This window comes from Notolepis coatsorum, assembly GCF_963971535.1.
Source record: "Notolepis coatsorum genome assembly, chromosome: 19".
Classification (NCBI taxonomy): Eukaryota; Metazoa; Chordata; class Actinopteri; order Aulopiformes; family Paralepididae; genus Notolepis; species Notolepis coatsorum.
Genome location: NC_140183.1, coordinates 36,632,269 through 36,647,878, shown reverse-complemented (window position 1 = coordinate 36,647,878; position 15,610 = coordinate 36,632,269). Strand labels below are relative to the sequence as shown.

At 44.1% G+C, this 15,610-nt stretch overlaps 1 protein-coding gene across 2 annotated transcripts in view; it reads left to right on the top strand.

The window, feature by feature from the left end:
* hormad1 (HORMA domain containing 1) overlaps positions 1 to 15,610 on the top strand; it is a 66,439-nt gene that overhangs the window by 36,419 nt on the left and 14,410 nt on the right. For both annotated transcript variants that reach the window (XM_084336130.1, XM_084336129.1), the window contains exons 11-14: positions 5,049 to 5,105; positions 6,075 to 6,129; positions 6,382 to 6,431; positions 7,680 to 7,778. In XM_084336130.1, the coding sequence (XP_084192256.1) occupies positions 5,049 to 5,105; positions 6,075 to 6,129; positions 6,382 to 6,431; positions 7,680 to 7,778 (261 nt within the window). The remainder of the gene's footprint in view (positions 1 to 5,048; positions 5,106 to 6,074; positions 6,130 to 6,381; positions 6,432 to 7,679; positions 7,779 to 15,610) is intronic.

Genomic DNA, 15,610 nt, shown 5'->3' with positions numbered 1-15,610 from the left:
TCAATAAATATAAAGTGTAAGTGTGTTTGTGTGATCTAAAGTGTGGAGAGTGGGTGCTGCAGTGTGTTGTTTGTTTGAGTGAGTGTGTGCGTGTGGGTGTGTGTGCTGTGTGCATTTGATGGTTGTTGCATAGTGATTATTTTCGTTTAGCGATTATTGTTCGTTTAGCAGCCTGATGGCCTGGGGATAGAAGCTCCTTCTGAGTCTTTCTGTGCTCGCCTTAAGACTCCGGTATCGCTTGCCTGACGGCAGCAGTTCAAAGAGGCAGTTGTTCGGGTGGCTCGAGTCCTTAATAATTCTCTTAGCCTTCCCCTTGCACCGCTTGTTGTAAATGTTCTGGAGGGTGGGAAGCCCCCCTTCAATTGTGCGTCTAGGATGGAACCCAGGTAGGTAATTTCATCTTTCCTTGTGACAATATTGTCACCCACTGTAACTGAGAAGCCGTCGGTTTTGCTGAGTTTGTTATTTGAACCGAAGAGAATGGACTCTGTTTTGCCCATGTGTAATGATAGTTTGTTATCGGCGAGCCATATGCAGATTTTGCCTAGTTCCGAGCTGAGGGTTTTTTCAACCTGTAACTTGTTCTTGTCAGAGACCAGCAGGGCTGAGTCGTCCGCAAACAGGAACAAGTTGCAGTCACAAGCTGACGACATGTCATTTGCATAAATTAGGAACAGTAGTGGTCCTAGTATGCTTCCTTGTGGAACAACATGTTGACTGGAAGCAACTCACTGACAGTCGACGGGTGTATTAGACCCATAGATATAATATAAGATATATTTTAAGCACTCGCAAGTGAACAAACAGAGCACCAGCGAGCATCCCAGCAGATATACAAGCAGCAACAGACACACTCCCACTGAAAATGATCCCCCCAACAAAAGCAGAAACTAGGAAAGCAATATCACAATTGAGAGATGGGAAAGCAGCAGGACCAGACACCATTCCGAGTGAAGCATTCAAGACCGACATCACTACAAGCATCAAAGCACTCCATCCCCTCATGAGGAAAATTTGGCAAGAAGAAAGGATACCCAAAGATTGGAAAGAAGGCTACATAGTGAAGATACCAAAGAAAGGGGACCTTGCACTATGCAAGAACTACCGGGGGATCACGCTACTTTCAACCGCCAGCAAAGTCTTCAACCGGATAATTCTAGATAGGATGAAGACTGCCGTTGACATGCTCCTCAGAGACCATCAAGCAGGATTCCGGAAAGAAAGGGCATGCATAGACCAGATCGCCACACTGAGGATCATCATCGAACAGTCCCTAGAATGGAACAGCTCTTTATACATCAACTTCATCGATTTCGAACAGGCCTTTGACAGTCTAGATAGGAACAGTCTGTGGCACCTGATGGAGCACTATGGAATCCCACCGAAGTACATCAACATCATCAGAGGATCATATGAAGGGATGACAAGTAGGGTACTGCACAGAGGGGAGCCCTCAAACCCGTTCGAGATAAAGACCGGAGTGAGACAAGGCTGCCTGCTGTCCCCCTTCTTGTTCCTGCTGGCCATTGATTAGACCATGAAGAAGACAACAGAAGGAGCCAGACACGGCATCCAGTGGACACTGATGCACCATTTACATTTACATTTAGTCATTTAGCTGACGCTTTTATCCAAAGCGACTTACAAGTTCTGTACGACAAGACAGCAAGAAGGGTACAACTCTATCAGCTGAGTAACAATGTTCATCAAAGTGTTGCGTGTTACAGTGTAGGTTAGTTTATTAGGACAAGTGCATGACAGTACGGTTAGTCAGGGTTAGATCTTTTTTTTTTTTATTATTATTATTAATCATTTCAGATAATGGTTGAAGAAGTGAGTCTTTAGTCGACGGCGAAAGATTGGACGGGATTCGGCTGTCCTAACTGGGATGGGTAGTTCATTCCACCATTGTGGGGCAAGGACTGAGAATAGGCGGCTTCTCTTTGATGACCCTCCGGGAGCTTGGATAAGAGTAGGTCTGAGGCGGCCAGAAGATGCAGAGCGTAGGGGTCTTGAGGGTGTGTAGTTAGAGACCATTGACCGGAGGTAGGCAGGAGCGGTTCCCTTTGCCGCACGGTATGCTAGGTCGAGGGCCTTGAAGCGGATACGTGCAGCAATGGGGAGCCAGTGCAGGTCCCTAAGAAGTGGGGTGACATGGGCCGACTTCGGTAGGTTTGAGATCAGGCGGGCCGCTGCGTTTTGAATGAGTTGAAGAGGCTTGGTGGCAGTGGCCGGGAGGCCAGCTAGCAGTGCGTTGCAGTAGTCGAGGCGGGAGATGACTGTTGATTGGACGAGGAGTTGGGTGGCTTCTTTTGTCAGGAAGGGGCGTATCCTTCTGACGTTGCTCAGGAGGAATCTGCAGGTTCTGGTTGTCGCTGCGATGTGAGCAGAGAAGTTCAACTGGTCGTCGAGGACAACACCAAGGTTCTTGGCGGTCGGGGACGCGGTCACAGCTGCATTCTCGACTGTGATGGAGAGGTCGGTCAGGGGGGAGGATTTGGCCGGCAGGTGGAGCAATTCTGTTTAGCTTAGGTTAAGTTTGAGGTGGCTGGTCGTCATCCAGGCGGAGATGTCGGACAGACAGGCCGAGATCCGCTCAGAGACGTGGATATCTGAGGGAGGGAAGGAGAGGAAGAGTTGAGTATCATCGGCATAACAATGATATGAGAAGCCATGAGACGTGATAATGTTACCCAGTGATTTAGTGTAGAGGGAGAAGAGAAGGGGTCCTAGGACCGAGCCCTGGGGGACACCCGTCCGGAGGGGGCGGGTGGCCGACAGAGTCCCTCTCCATGACACTTGGTAGGAGCGGTCGTTGAGGTATGATGTCAGCCATGTCAGCGCAGATCCAGCCACTCCCATTCCTGCGAGGGCCGCGAGGAGGATCTGATGGTTGACTGTGTCGAAGGCTGCAGATAGATCTAGGAGAATCAGGACAGAGGAGAGGCCTTTCGCTTTTGCTAAGTGAAGTGCCTCTGTGACCGCAATGAGGCACCAGCTTGAAGACCTCGATTTTGCAGATGACCTAGCTCTCTTATCACACAGTCACCAGCAGATGCAACAAAAGACCAACAAACTAAAGGAAACTCTAGGAATGAAGATCAATAGGGTAAAAACCAAGATTATGAAGATCAACACAAAGTGCCAGCAAAACATTGAACTAGAGGGAGAGGCCATCGAAGAAACTAACTCCTTTACCTACCTTGGGAGCGTAGTAGATACAGCGGGTGGCACAGAAGAAGACATCAGAGTGCAAATCGGAAAAGCAAGAACGGCATACAACCTACTTGGTCGAGTATGGAGGTCTCGCGAAATAAAAACCAACACAAAGCTGAGGATCTTTAACTCTAATGTTAAATCAGTCCTCCTGTATGGCTCGGAGACCTGGAAGACAACCGTAGGGCTGAAGCAGAAAGTACAGTCCTTCATAAATTCCTGCCTCCGCCGCATTCTAAGAGTGAGATGGCCAAATGTCATTACAAATCTGGACCTGTGGGAGCGCACAAAACAACTACCCCCGCCAGAAGAAATAAAGAAGAGAAAGTGGATGTGGATAGGCCATACCCTGAGAAAGGAAGACACAAACATCACCCGGCAAGCCCTACGATGGAACCCACCTGGAAAGAGGAAACGCGGCAGGCCTCAAAACACCTGGCGCCGTTCTTGGGAAGGGGAAATGAAAGAGGCTGGACTGGGATGGCACAACATCGTTCGGGAGGCCAAAAACCGTGCAACATGGAAAGAAATCGTCAGTGGCCTATGCTCCGCAGGGAGTGCAAAGGCTTAAGTCAAGTAAGTCACTCGCAAGTGAACAAAGCGCCCCATTGACTTACAGCGCTGGCGTAATAGCACCCTCTGGCGCATTAAGTGATGGCGCAGAATGAGTTAACACATTCCCGGCCATTGGGGGCCGTCTAATCTCACTGTATAAGGCCAGCATTTCAAAACAGACTTGCATTGTGCGTGAGGCTGTTTGTAGAGCTAAATCTATACTTTATAGTATTGCTATCTGTCCATTCTCATTGTCAATTGAGACCATAAACAGTCCCTTCAAAATGGCTTAAAGAAATACTTTTTTCATCAATACGTTCTCATTTTATAGCGTCTTGAATATAAGCGTTATATGGGATTTGGTCTCGTATATTTCCTGGAATGCGAGATACAGGGCGCTAAGCTAATAACATTAAATCGAACAGCGTTTTGGCACTACAGAAGCTAGAGCTAAAACTCAAAAACAGTAAACTCCATTCAAAGTCAAAAAAAAAGAAAGCACCGTTCTGCCACAGGGAACACTGCATTATCGAGACAGTGCCCCTACGAGGATCTGGCCGGTAATGCACTTTTCAGAATTCCAAGAGTGGGGTAAATCTGCAGTGCCGCTCTGTGACATTGAGTAGGTTATTAAAATGGAATAAAAGCCAAAACAACCTTGCCACAGACATGTCCGTGGTTGGCCCTCTACCGTTGGATCCGAAACACGGACATGTCCGTGGTTGGACGGGAACCAGTTAATAGGACCATTTGGTCCCTTTTCAGAAGAGTGGGAGTCTTTTTTTTCAATCTGACATTACAAAAAAAGAAAATCCATCAAAATCAGTGTTGTTGCTAATGATTGACATATTATGCTAGCCTGTGATAATCCCCCCCAGAAAAATCCACTTTGCATTTGTTTTTGTAGTTTCTTTAACAATAATTAGTGATGCCATCACACAAACTGGCATTTAAAGGGTTAAACTTATCAAATTAATTTAATATTTGGTGTTATGATCAGGGCTGAAGTTGAATAAAATTCTTTCAACAGATAATATTTGTATGGTGTTTTTGAAGAGGACCATTTGGTCCCTTTTCAGAAGAGTGTAACACTTTAGTTTTCAGACACAAGGGTTAAAGATCAGGCTGTGTACTTATCACATGTAATACATTATATTCCACATGTCACAGAATGTCAATATAACTACCGGTATAAGTATGTTGGCTGTTCAAAACCTTTCCAAAACGGACTTGTATTGCTCTTGTTTGACAACTGTATTGCCCACCATTGTACACAGGTTGGGGAGGAGGTGGAGAAGGAGGAGGTGTCTGTGAGGCAGAGCACCATGGAGCAGGTCAGTCCTTGTGGGTTCATCTGGGCTATCAGGAATCATGTGTCTAAATGATGTGTCTAAATAAAAATATTGTTTAGGGACACACAGATATTGCAACATGGTCTCATCAGAAAATGTAAACAGGAAAATAGGTACATAATTATAGCCATAAGTAAATATATTTACGTATAGTATATCGGCATGAGTCCAAAACAAACGCCACAACCAGGAGTTGAGCCAACAATCATTGCGGTCGCGGCCGAGTGTTCTCACCACTATGTAATTGTGATTAGAGTTGAGGTTAGTTTTTAACATTCGCTTAATCGTTATGGTTAAGACATAAAGTTAGGGTTAAGGTTAGGGTTTGATTCCCAACAGGAGAAATTAAAGGTTTTCTGAAAACATAAAATAATTTAATATGTAATATATAATGCTAAATTTTCGAGTCATTGATACATTTGGTGAAGATGTGATATTTTAGTTGAGATTTGAATGAGTCCATAACTGTAGAAGCATGTTATGGAGAAAATAGATTTGTATCTAATTTTGTGACCCTAAATTAATTGTCTATATACAGTATATGCTGTTGAGTGAAATGAATGGACGGGGCTCTGTACTTGATAACATTGGCTGATACTTACAGTTTAGGACTGAGAGCTCTATAGTTGACTTTCAATTGATTTGTCTTGTTGAGACATTCTTGTCTTAAAGATATGTTTATCGTTGGAAAGAAAGAAAATCTATTCCTGTTTCAAAACTGTACACGCAAATTGATTTACCTACAAGCCAACAAAGTGTACTACTCACTCAGTTCAATCTGAACAATGATACTGAGCACTGTGAGGCCCAATAGTATCTACTGATGGAAGCCAACAAACATCCAATAATCAATTATTCGCTCAGAGCGACAACAAAGTTACGTGTGCACCTCCCTAGAACTCTACTGTTTTACTGTTTTTGTTTGGTTAACATGGACATAATGTCATAAAGAGCCATGTGATTGAGGACGTGGAGAAGACGGACAGCGAGAACTCACACTTCTCAGGTGAACCTTCAGTTTATCTTCCTTTAACTTGCAACAGTGTGATTTGCTATTGTAAATAAATATGACCTTACATGTTTTTGAATATGGACAGAAGGTCCTGAATATGTTTAAATCTTTAGCACTATCCTCTGTTGTTCGGGCACAAGCGCATAATGTGATCTCTTGCCGTGCAAGGTTACAAATGTGTGAATGTCCAGTCAAATACGTCTTAAAGGACTGGACAAGACCTTTGATATGTTTTGTTAAACACAGAAGTCCAGTTGACCTGTCATGAGAAGATGGAGGAGTGTGAGGAGACCACTGTGAGCTCACCTCACACACACGCACGCACGCACGCACACACACACACACACACACACACACACACACACAGTGTTGGCATGGTGGAGCAGTGGTTAGCACTGTTGCCTCACACAGCAAGAATGTCTTAACCAAACCAGGTCCAAACCAGCTTATGTGCAGTTGGCTTGTTCTCCACATGTTTGTGTGGGTTTCCTCCAGGTACTCTGATTGCCTCCCTCATCATAAAAACACATGCTATAGGTATATACTCCTGCCGTTGCCCTTGAGCAAGGTACTGGCATTATAACTGGAGTTGGTCCCCATGCGCCACACTGTGTGGCTGTCCACTGCTCCTAAATAGTTAGGATGGGTCAAATGAGAGGCGGTTAGGTGGTCGAGCGGAGATTGCGTTCGTCACCAGCCCCGGAGCTGTGAGCTTGGTTCGCCTGTTCGAATCCAGCTCACAGCTCCGGGGTTGTCACCAGCTTGGCTGGCCGTCTGCACTGATACAATTGGCTGTATCAGAGGGTGGGAGAAGCTGGCGGGGTGGGTCCGGGTCGTTGTAAACAGCGACTCCTACAGTTCGGTCGGGGCGCCTGCTAAGCGCGGATTGGACGTGAGGGGGATAGTGTGGTCCTCCCACACGCTACGCCCTCTCAATGAGAATCCGCGCTGCCAGGTGAAAAGAAGCGGTGATTGGCTGGACGTGTGTCGGAGGAAGCACGTGGTAGCCTCCACTCTCCCAAAAATGATCTGACTGTGGGGGGTAAAGCGCAGCGACCAGGAAGGGACTGGGAATTGGCATACGACTAACATTGGGATGGGAGAAAATCGGAGGAAAATGGAGGGGGAAAAAGACCAAAAAAAATAAAAAAGGGATGGGTCAAATGAGGACGAATTTCCCCCAAGGGGACTAATAAAAGTACAACTTAAACACACACAGAGACACACACACATACACAATAGTGAACATTCCTGGTACAAGTAATGCAATTTTCTGTAATATGATTTTATAGGCTATAAACACGTAATATTTTCTCAACAATGAGAATTTGCCTGATTACAAGCTAAATGAGAAATGATAAGATCTCTCAGATAATAATTTAAAAAAAAATGGTAACTTTAGAATGATTGATTTTAGTGTCAAAACATTATCGTTCAAGCAGTTGTAAATGTGAATAGTCCCCCAAGCGGCACAGTGAAGACACAGTGTAAACATGAATACAATGGCCACTCCAACCACTCATTGCGATTTCTCACCTCACCAGCTGTCCCCCTCTAAGAGAACCCCTCTGGTGAAGAGCCCCTCCAACGTGGAGATGTCCGTCAAGAGGACCAGGAGTGGAAGAGTCCTCAGGGCCACTACGGTCAGTGAGCCTCTCCAGACTGGTCCCAGTCAAGCACCATTAACCCTTCCAGTTGAACTCATATATGTGAGACAGAATTTTGAGAACTCAACGCTCTTAACAATTGTGTGTATTATTGAGCCATACTGTATTGTACCCATTCTGCAATCTGTTAAATAACGTTTTCATTCATTCATTCATGTCTGGCAGCAGTCCCTGCCCACTGTTGTGGAGCCTGATGGCCGCTGGTATGAAGGACTGACTGAGGCGGTTAGTTGAGTGTCAGGGGGTATGCGTCTGTGACTGAACGTGCTTCTCATCTGTATGCCATCTAGTTTTATTGTTTACAGTGATGTTTATGTAGCTCTGCTAGTTGTTAGCTTTCAGAACCAATGCTTGTGTTGTGTATACCCTCACCTCTTCCTCCCCCCACACACACTAGGTCCTAGTGACTAGGACAATAGAGCTAGCTATGCACCCCTAGGGGAGGGGGGGGGGGGCTAACTAGATGGCATACAGTATCTGAAGAAAACTAGAATGCTAGTTAAGTAAACAAAAACACAGCTAAACTGTCTCTCAGCATAGCATCAAATAGTAAACTTTTCATATTAGTGTAGCTAGGCTTAGGTGTCAGCACTTATTGGGATCTATTGGGGTTGTGACTTTACAGTGCCTTTCATGCACTGTAACCCCTAATAAGTTACCAGAACTTTAAAAAGTTTAGGCAATCAATTGCCTACATGTTTTCAAGTTGATGAACTCAAATGTTTTCAGTTGGCTAAGACTTACAGTTCTCAGTTAAGGCAACTCAAATATGTCTTGTTTACATCAGGGTCCCGCATTTTCAATTCATCATGACATTTATGACATACACGACATACAATGAATGAATTAATGAAAACTTTATTTAACAGATTGCAGAATGGGTACAATACAGTACGGCTCAATACACACAATTGTTAAGGGGATGCAGACCAGAGAAAGACGTTTGTCTTGTTTACATCAGGGTCCCCATTATATCATATATATATCATGACATTTATGACACAAATCTATCTCTAAACAATGTTGTATGTCTCCATAATGGTATGATTCTGGCCTGGTAGGTTAAGCCAGTGGTTCCCAAAGTCGGGGTCGCGACCCAAAGGTGGGCCGCGAGCAGCCACGGATGGGCCGCGAGATGATTAAAAAAAAAAAAAAAAAAAAAAAAATAAAAAAAAAAAAAATTTTTATTTTTTTATTTTTTATTTTTTTATTTTAATTTTTTTTGTCAGGCCACTGAACTTAGAAGCAGGCCAGGACAGTGTTTCTAGTTGTATTCTAAAATTCTTTTCTATTGTATTCTAAAATGTGACTATATGGTTTTATATTAACTTAATAAATAAACAAAAACTAAAAATCTACTTATTTCAACGAACATTTCAAACTAAATAACAGATTATGCACATAAAACGCTGAAAACAACCGAAGCAACAATAGTATTTTAATGAGGCTATTATTATTATCATTATTATTTTGCAACAAGTTAGCCCTCTCATAAATAGCACATATAAATGAATAACTAACTTGAACTAACTTAATAGGATTGAAGTGATATTTGGCTTAAAAAATCGGTCGCCTGGCAAAAAAAAAAAAAAAAAAAAAGCCAGACGATGTGCATTGGGCCGCGGCTCTCTGACGCCTTATTTTCTGGGCCCCGGCCTGAAAAGTTTGGGAACCCCTGGGTTAAGCCACCATTCGTCGCAGTTTCTATATCTATCCCTGTGTAAAATCTTGTACACATTCTTTCTGAACGGACAAGAGATGCATATAACATTGTTTAGAAACCTTTTTGCGAACTTTAGAAGGTGTGTTTTGTAAATTTTCGTCCGTAACGTTACTCTGTGGATGTAATTTGTTGACACCGGATGGCCGTATCCTCGCAACAAAGAAAGCAATTGGTCGAGCACAAGATAAGTGACTGAACTCGCACCAATTACATCAAATAAAACTCTGGTGACCAAGTATCCGTTCGCGAGGAAAGATCTAGTCCCGACTTTAAAATTATGATTGCGCAAAATGGGCTAGTTTGTCAATGGAGAACTTTTTGTTCCTAAATCTACGCCAATATATCTTTCACCCAGAGTGAAAATTGTGTAGTCCGCCGAGGTGGGAACGGGATGAAACGATACAGCCTTCACCTTACGGCCTATATCCTCTGTGGTTCGGGCACAAGCGCATAATGTGATCTCTTGCCGTGCAAGGTTACAAATGTGTGAATGTCCAGTAAAATACGTCCTGTTAAGCTGTAAGCTGCTTTTTTGTATCATAAATCGATCAATAGAGACCGTATTAGATCCCCAATTATCATATCATGGGGTATCATTGGAAAGCCACACATTGGCTACAACCCTGTGCAAAGATTTTCGAGATCGCCAAATGATTGACAGAGCTAGAGCCCCGGGAGTCGGGGGTGGTAATGTGTACTTTTGCATACTTTGGGGCACGCCTCACATATCGGCATGTAACTCGAGAACCGCTGAACGGGTTTTGTCACCTGAAAGGGCAATCGACAGGCAACAAATAGGGCTTTAATTCTATCTATATATTGTATTAAAAGAAATACACACCCGAGCCACTAGAGGTCGGCAAAGTGGCATCGCGAATCGTCCTCATGAGGGCCCACATGTGGGCCCTTGGATGTTAAGAGTTTAATGTTTTTTTTATTTTATTTTTTGTAGCCAAGAGTAAAGACCATAACCCTATCAAAACAGTAGTCAAAGTGTATATTTTCATTTTTACCAATGTTTTATACGATTTATCGGAAATACGAATTTATTGAAAAAATGCTAATTATATCTCTTTTATCGTAAAACCGCAAGGAAATGACTAAATCCAGATTCAACCCTGCCATTGGAAAGAGGAGCCTTTTCCCTATCCATAGATGTATGATTTGGCCATAATAAGGTCACGTGGTTCAAGGTCAAATATGAATTCATAATTAAAATCGATTATCATTTATTTATCTACAAATCCTTCTGTTTAATCATCTTCCCTTTATTCATTTGCTTAGATTTTTTTTACACTTGATCTCAAGGTTGTGAATGAGCTCAGTGAGCGAAATCTCTTACCCCGCAGATTTAACATGGTGTTATTCACCGTCAAAGATGCAAAAATAAATCATAATTTATATTCTCCTTTTCTTCATTACAATTTACTCAAGCCTAGTAACAGACACAATATTTCTGACACTGGAAATACATACCCCCAGGCAGGGCCGCCTCAAGGGGCGTGCGAGCAGTGCGGTCGCACAGGGCCTCGCGGGGAGGGGGGCCTCACAATTATTTTTTTAAATTAAAACTTTTTTTTATTTTAATTTTTTTTACATTTTAATTTTTTTAATAAAAAAAAATAGAATGTTAACAATCACTTTCCATCACAGACCTAAAATCTAGTTTTGCTTACATGCTTATATATTTCACATTAGACACGTTTGTAGAATGTGTCTGACTTGTTCCGGGCTCTGCGGCTCTGCAGATATACTATTGGAGCTCTGCGGCTCTGCAGATACACTATTGGAGCTCTGCGGCTCTGCAGATATACTATTGGTTTCAACAAGGGGAGGGGTTACAGGTACGGGGTCTGACTATTCGGCGCTATCCACGGGAGCGCTGTGCAGCATCGGAGCAGAAGAAATAACGCCACGTGCCGTAAGCTTATCAATACCAAGTATAGTGATTAGGTTATGCCAAGACGAAGAGGACGTTTGGCAGATGGACTGAAGATGAAAGTTGTTGCGTGTTAGAAAGTTCAGTCAGGCTAGCCATGTCGGCTTAGCTAAAGGCAGGGATGCGTGAACACTTAAGGTAACCTACTTGCGTTCAGCGTTTTGTTCCGCGTTTCTCTGATTGGCCACGACGCCCACGTGACCACGCCTAGCACGCCCCCGCGGCAGAGCGCTCTCCTTCGCGAATACGCTCGTTCAGAACGCAAGCCGCCATCTTTAATGTGTCACATACTGTAGGTCGCATAGGTAATATTAATAGGTTGCCGCGGCATTATGCATTCGTAATCCCCCCTACATAATAACCACGCAGGTTAATCAAGCAACGCTCGCGCAATACCTAGCTTAATAATAAGTAGGCAATTGGCACAAGTGTAAATTATACATTCGTCACTCAGTTTTAATATCGACGGATAGCTCAACTTGTTCGTCAGCTTGCTGGAGAGCCTATGGTCAGTCGGTGACAAGTTCGAATCACTTCAATTTTTTTTTCGTTTAATTAATTTATCATCTCTCTATATAAACGTAACTAGCTATTCATATCAATCGAAATAACGTTCATCTCCGATATTTAAACATGGTCCCCAAAATGAATGGAAGCGAATGAGGAGCCTGACACCTGGGAGGAATGGGGGTCTTGCAGCGTTGGGGATGTTTAAAAAATATAATTTAATATATAATATAATAATTTGTGCTTCACCTAAAAATTTGGTCAGCAGCCTCCACTGATGTACAGTGTTGTCACGCGAAATAACGTTATGAATAAAAACGCGAAATAACATTATATAACGTTGCGTTACAATGTACAGTTTCTAGTTAATCAGTAAGAGTGTACTGTACATACAGAGTTAAGAGTGTACTGTACATACAGAGTTAAGAGTGTACTGTACATACAGAGTTAAGAGTGTACTGTACATACAGAGTTAAGTGTGTACTGTACATACAGAGTGTACTGTACAATACATATAGTTAAGTGTACTGTACATACATAGTTAAGTGTGTACTGTACATACAGAGTTAAGTGTACTGTACTGTACAATAAGTGTGTACTGTACATACAGAGTTAAGTGAGTACTGTACATACAGAGTTAAGTGTGTACTGTACATACAGAGTGTAACTGAGGGGTACAATTCCCTGACTGTATTACTAGATATGATACTTACTACCACTACCTTTGTACTTAATATTCGGCCACCCAGTACACGGCATAAATATATTATCATGAACACTCTCACGTAGATGAAACGGATCCAACACAAATGTACGAATTAGAAACAAGTCTTTATTGCCTACACAGCGATGGTGTGTAGACTAAACACTTAATCACTTAATTACATTTATGAATTGAAATAGTATGCACTTTTATGGCAAGGAGTATTCGTCGGTATATCAATAGATAATGTCCAATCTCTGAAGGCGCAGGTGGTAAATATACGACCTGGAATAGTTAAGGAATAACAGCAATGATACTTTAATGATTATAGGCTGGATACACTAGAGGGGGTTAATCCGGTCGCTTGTAAGCTAGGGGTGGGACGATACATCGATCCAGATCGATACATCGATGTAATTATCAATGATCGAATCGGATCAATGCGATGTAATAAGATCGATTCATATCGATACTCTTATTTTGAAAATCCTGTGGCGAGTCTCATAACTGATTGTGTTAAATGGGCATATGATATCATCTCATATCGATCGCAGGCACCTGAATCTAATCGTATCGTATTGTATCGTGAGAGACTTTGTGATATCGGCAAATATCGTATCGTTGTCCAAAGAATCGATATCGTATCGTATCATGATGAAACTGGTGATTCCCACCCCTATTGTAAGCCGACAGGAGTAGGAGGGGGGGGGGGGTAGAATCCAGCTGCCTCGTCCGGCCAAGGGTATCCCAGGAGAACCCACTGTAGTGCCGTTCAATGCGCCGGCGATCCTTGGACCACAGATGAAAGCAGGTGGACTCTTTGTGGGCCGGCTCTCTCCGGTCCACGGGGGAGAGATGTGGAGAGACCTCGTCTTGCAGAGCGTCTCCTCACCTCGCGTCCTCTCCAGGGGGGGGGGTTCCAACACACGGTAGTGTCGGGGGTCTTTATCCATAGAATAATCAAAGTATCCAAAGCATAATCCGTGCCTGGGAAGGCGGGCTGTCGTCGGTAGAATAATCCGGTATACAGGTCCACTCGCTCGTCGGCTCTGGGGCTCCTCGGGTGCAGCTTCACATAGGGTCAACCACCCTGGGTAAGCAGCCAGTTCTCTGCCCGAAACGATGGGGTACTGACTACGGTAGTATTCTCACCGCACGAAGCACTATATATTAACAGACTATTATTAGCTTAATAGACTACGTCCAACTCGACGATATAGTGCCAAATATGACTATTCAAATATTAATATACACGATGTCTCAATACCGATGGTAGGCGAACTTGGCCTTACTCCCACACGTGGCATCGCGGGGAGGCTTTACGTCTGTGACTCTATTGGAGGGTAAGAAACTGGACTGAAAAGAAAGTCCTACTTTAGTAGCGCAGTATATATACGCACCATGAACAAATAGTCCCATTAGTGGTGCGGTAGCCAAATTCCTACGCGGAACTAGGACTTGTTCGTACATGTCGAGCGGTACGTTTGAACTGGGTCTGAGGGGTATGGCAGCCTGGCACCAAGGTCTCGACCAATAGTAGAATGGAGACTATTATGGGATGTTCAGTAGGCTAGAATGGATATTCAATGCATATTGTACAAGGAATATACAAGGGATATCAGGGAATATTAGAGAATATACAAATACAATTAAATATATATATATATATAAATATATATATTCGGTTTAATCTGGCCCTTCACAACAGCCACCCCCTGAATAGGTCCCGGACCTAATCAGTTAAACAGAGACAGATTAATCGCGTTGTCTATTTACACATAAGGGTTTGCTGTAGGGGTCAGTCAACTTCACAAAGTCATAGGGTTGTAGGGTCATGGTCATCATCGATTGTGTCTGGGAGTCGAGGCAGTTCTATGAGCCTTGCCACGGGACGGGTGTAAGTGCGACCCTGGACGAGCACTTCAGCTGCTCGGACCTTGCCGTCGGCACCGGTGATCACTTTGCTTACGCGGCCGGCCGGCCACATAGCTCTGGGCAGTGATTGATCAATAATCATGACGACTGTTCCTTCTGTCAAATTGTCTCTCTCCTTTACCCACTTCTGGCGGGTCTGTAGAGACGGTAGGTAGTGCAGTAGGAAACTGTTCCAAAACTTGTCGGCTAATACTTGGCTGTACCTCCACATTCGTCGGCCGTTCGCTTCTTCAGGCCGGTACATTGTCTGGGGTAATGTGGGATCTAGCCGCCCCATCAGGAGTGTGTTGGGGGTAACTGGGTCGATATCCGCGAAGACTCTTTCTGCTCCTGCGTGATGTACATCCTCATCGTATTTCTTTATAATCAGCTCTGTGACCTTGTGTCGGCTGTTCAATACGATCGGGTATTTAATGTCATCCGGTAGATTGGGGGCTCTGCGTAGGCGACCACCCACTCTGATGAGGGTATGAGCGTCGCTCTCGGGGGCCAGATGAATTAATCTGCTGTCGGATGGGACGGGCTTTCCTCCCTGTAGACAGGCCAATTCATCGGGGAACGAGTCTCTCTGGGCTCGCTGCAGTAGAAGCAATTCTGCTTCCTCGTAGTTAGCTGCTGACATATCAGCGGGGGACTTGCACTCCGGGTGGTACCGCAGGAATGTTCTTTGTTGTGCACTCTCTATGGACGTGCAATCGTTTATGTTAGGGTCGGTGGAGGCTACGGTGCTCAATCCACAGAACACAGACTTCTTAATTTCCACCTCCTCTGGACTGGCTTCCCTCGGGATAGGCATGGGCCACTGTCCTTCCGGGAGTCTTAGGAATGCGGGGCCGTCACTGTAGACATTGCGACGGGTGAGGTCATCCAGGGGCATCCCCCGGGTGATGACGTCAGCTGGGTTCTGTTTTGTATCAACGTAGCGCCACTCTGTTTCTCCGGTTAACTCTTCGGTTAAGTCTTGAATCTCGGTGACTCTGACTCCCACGAAGACTTTGTAC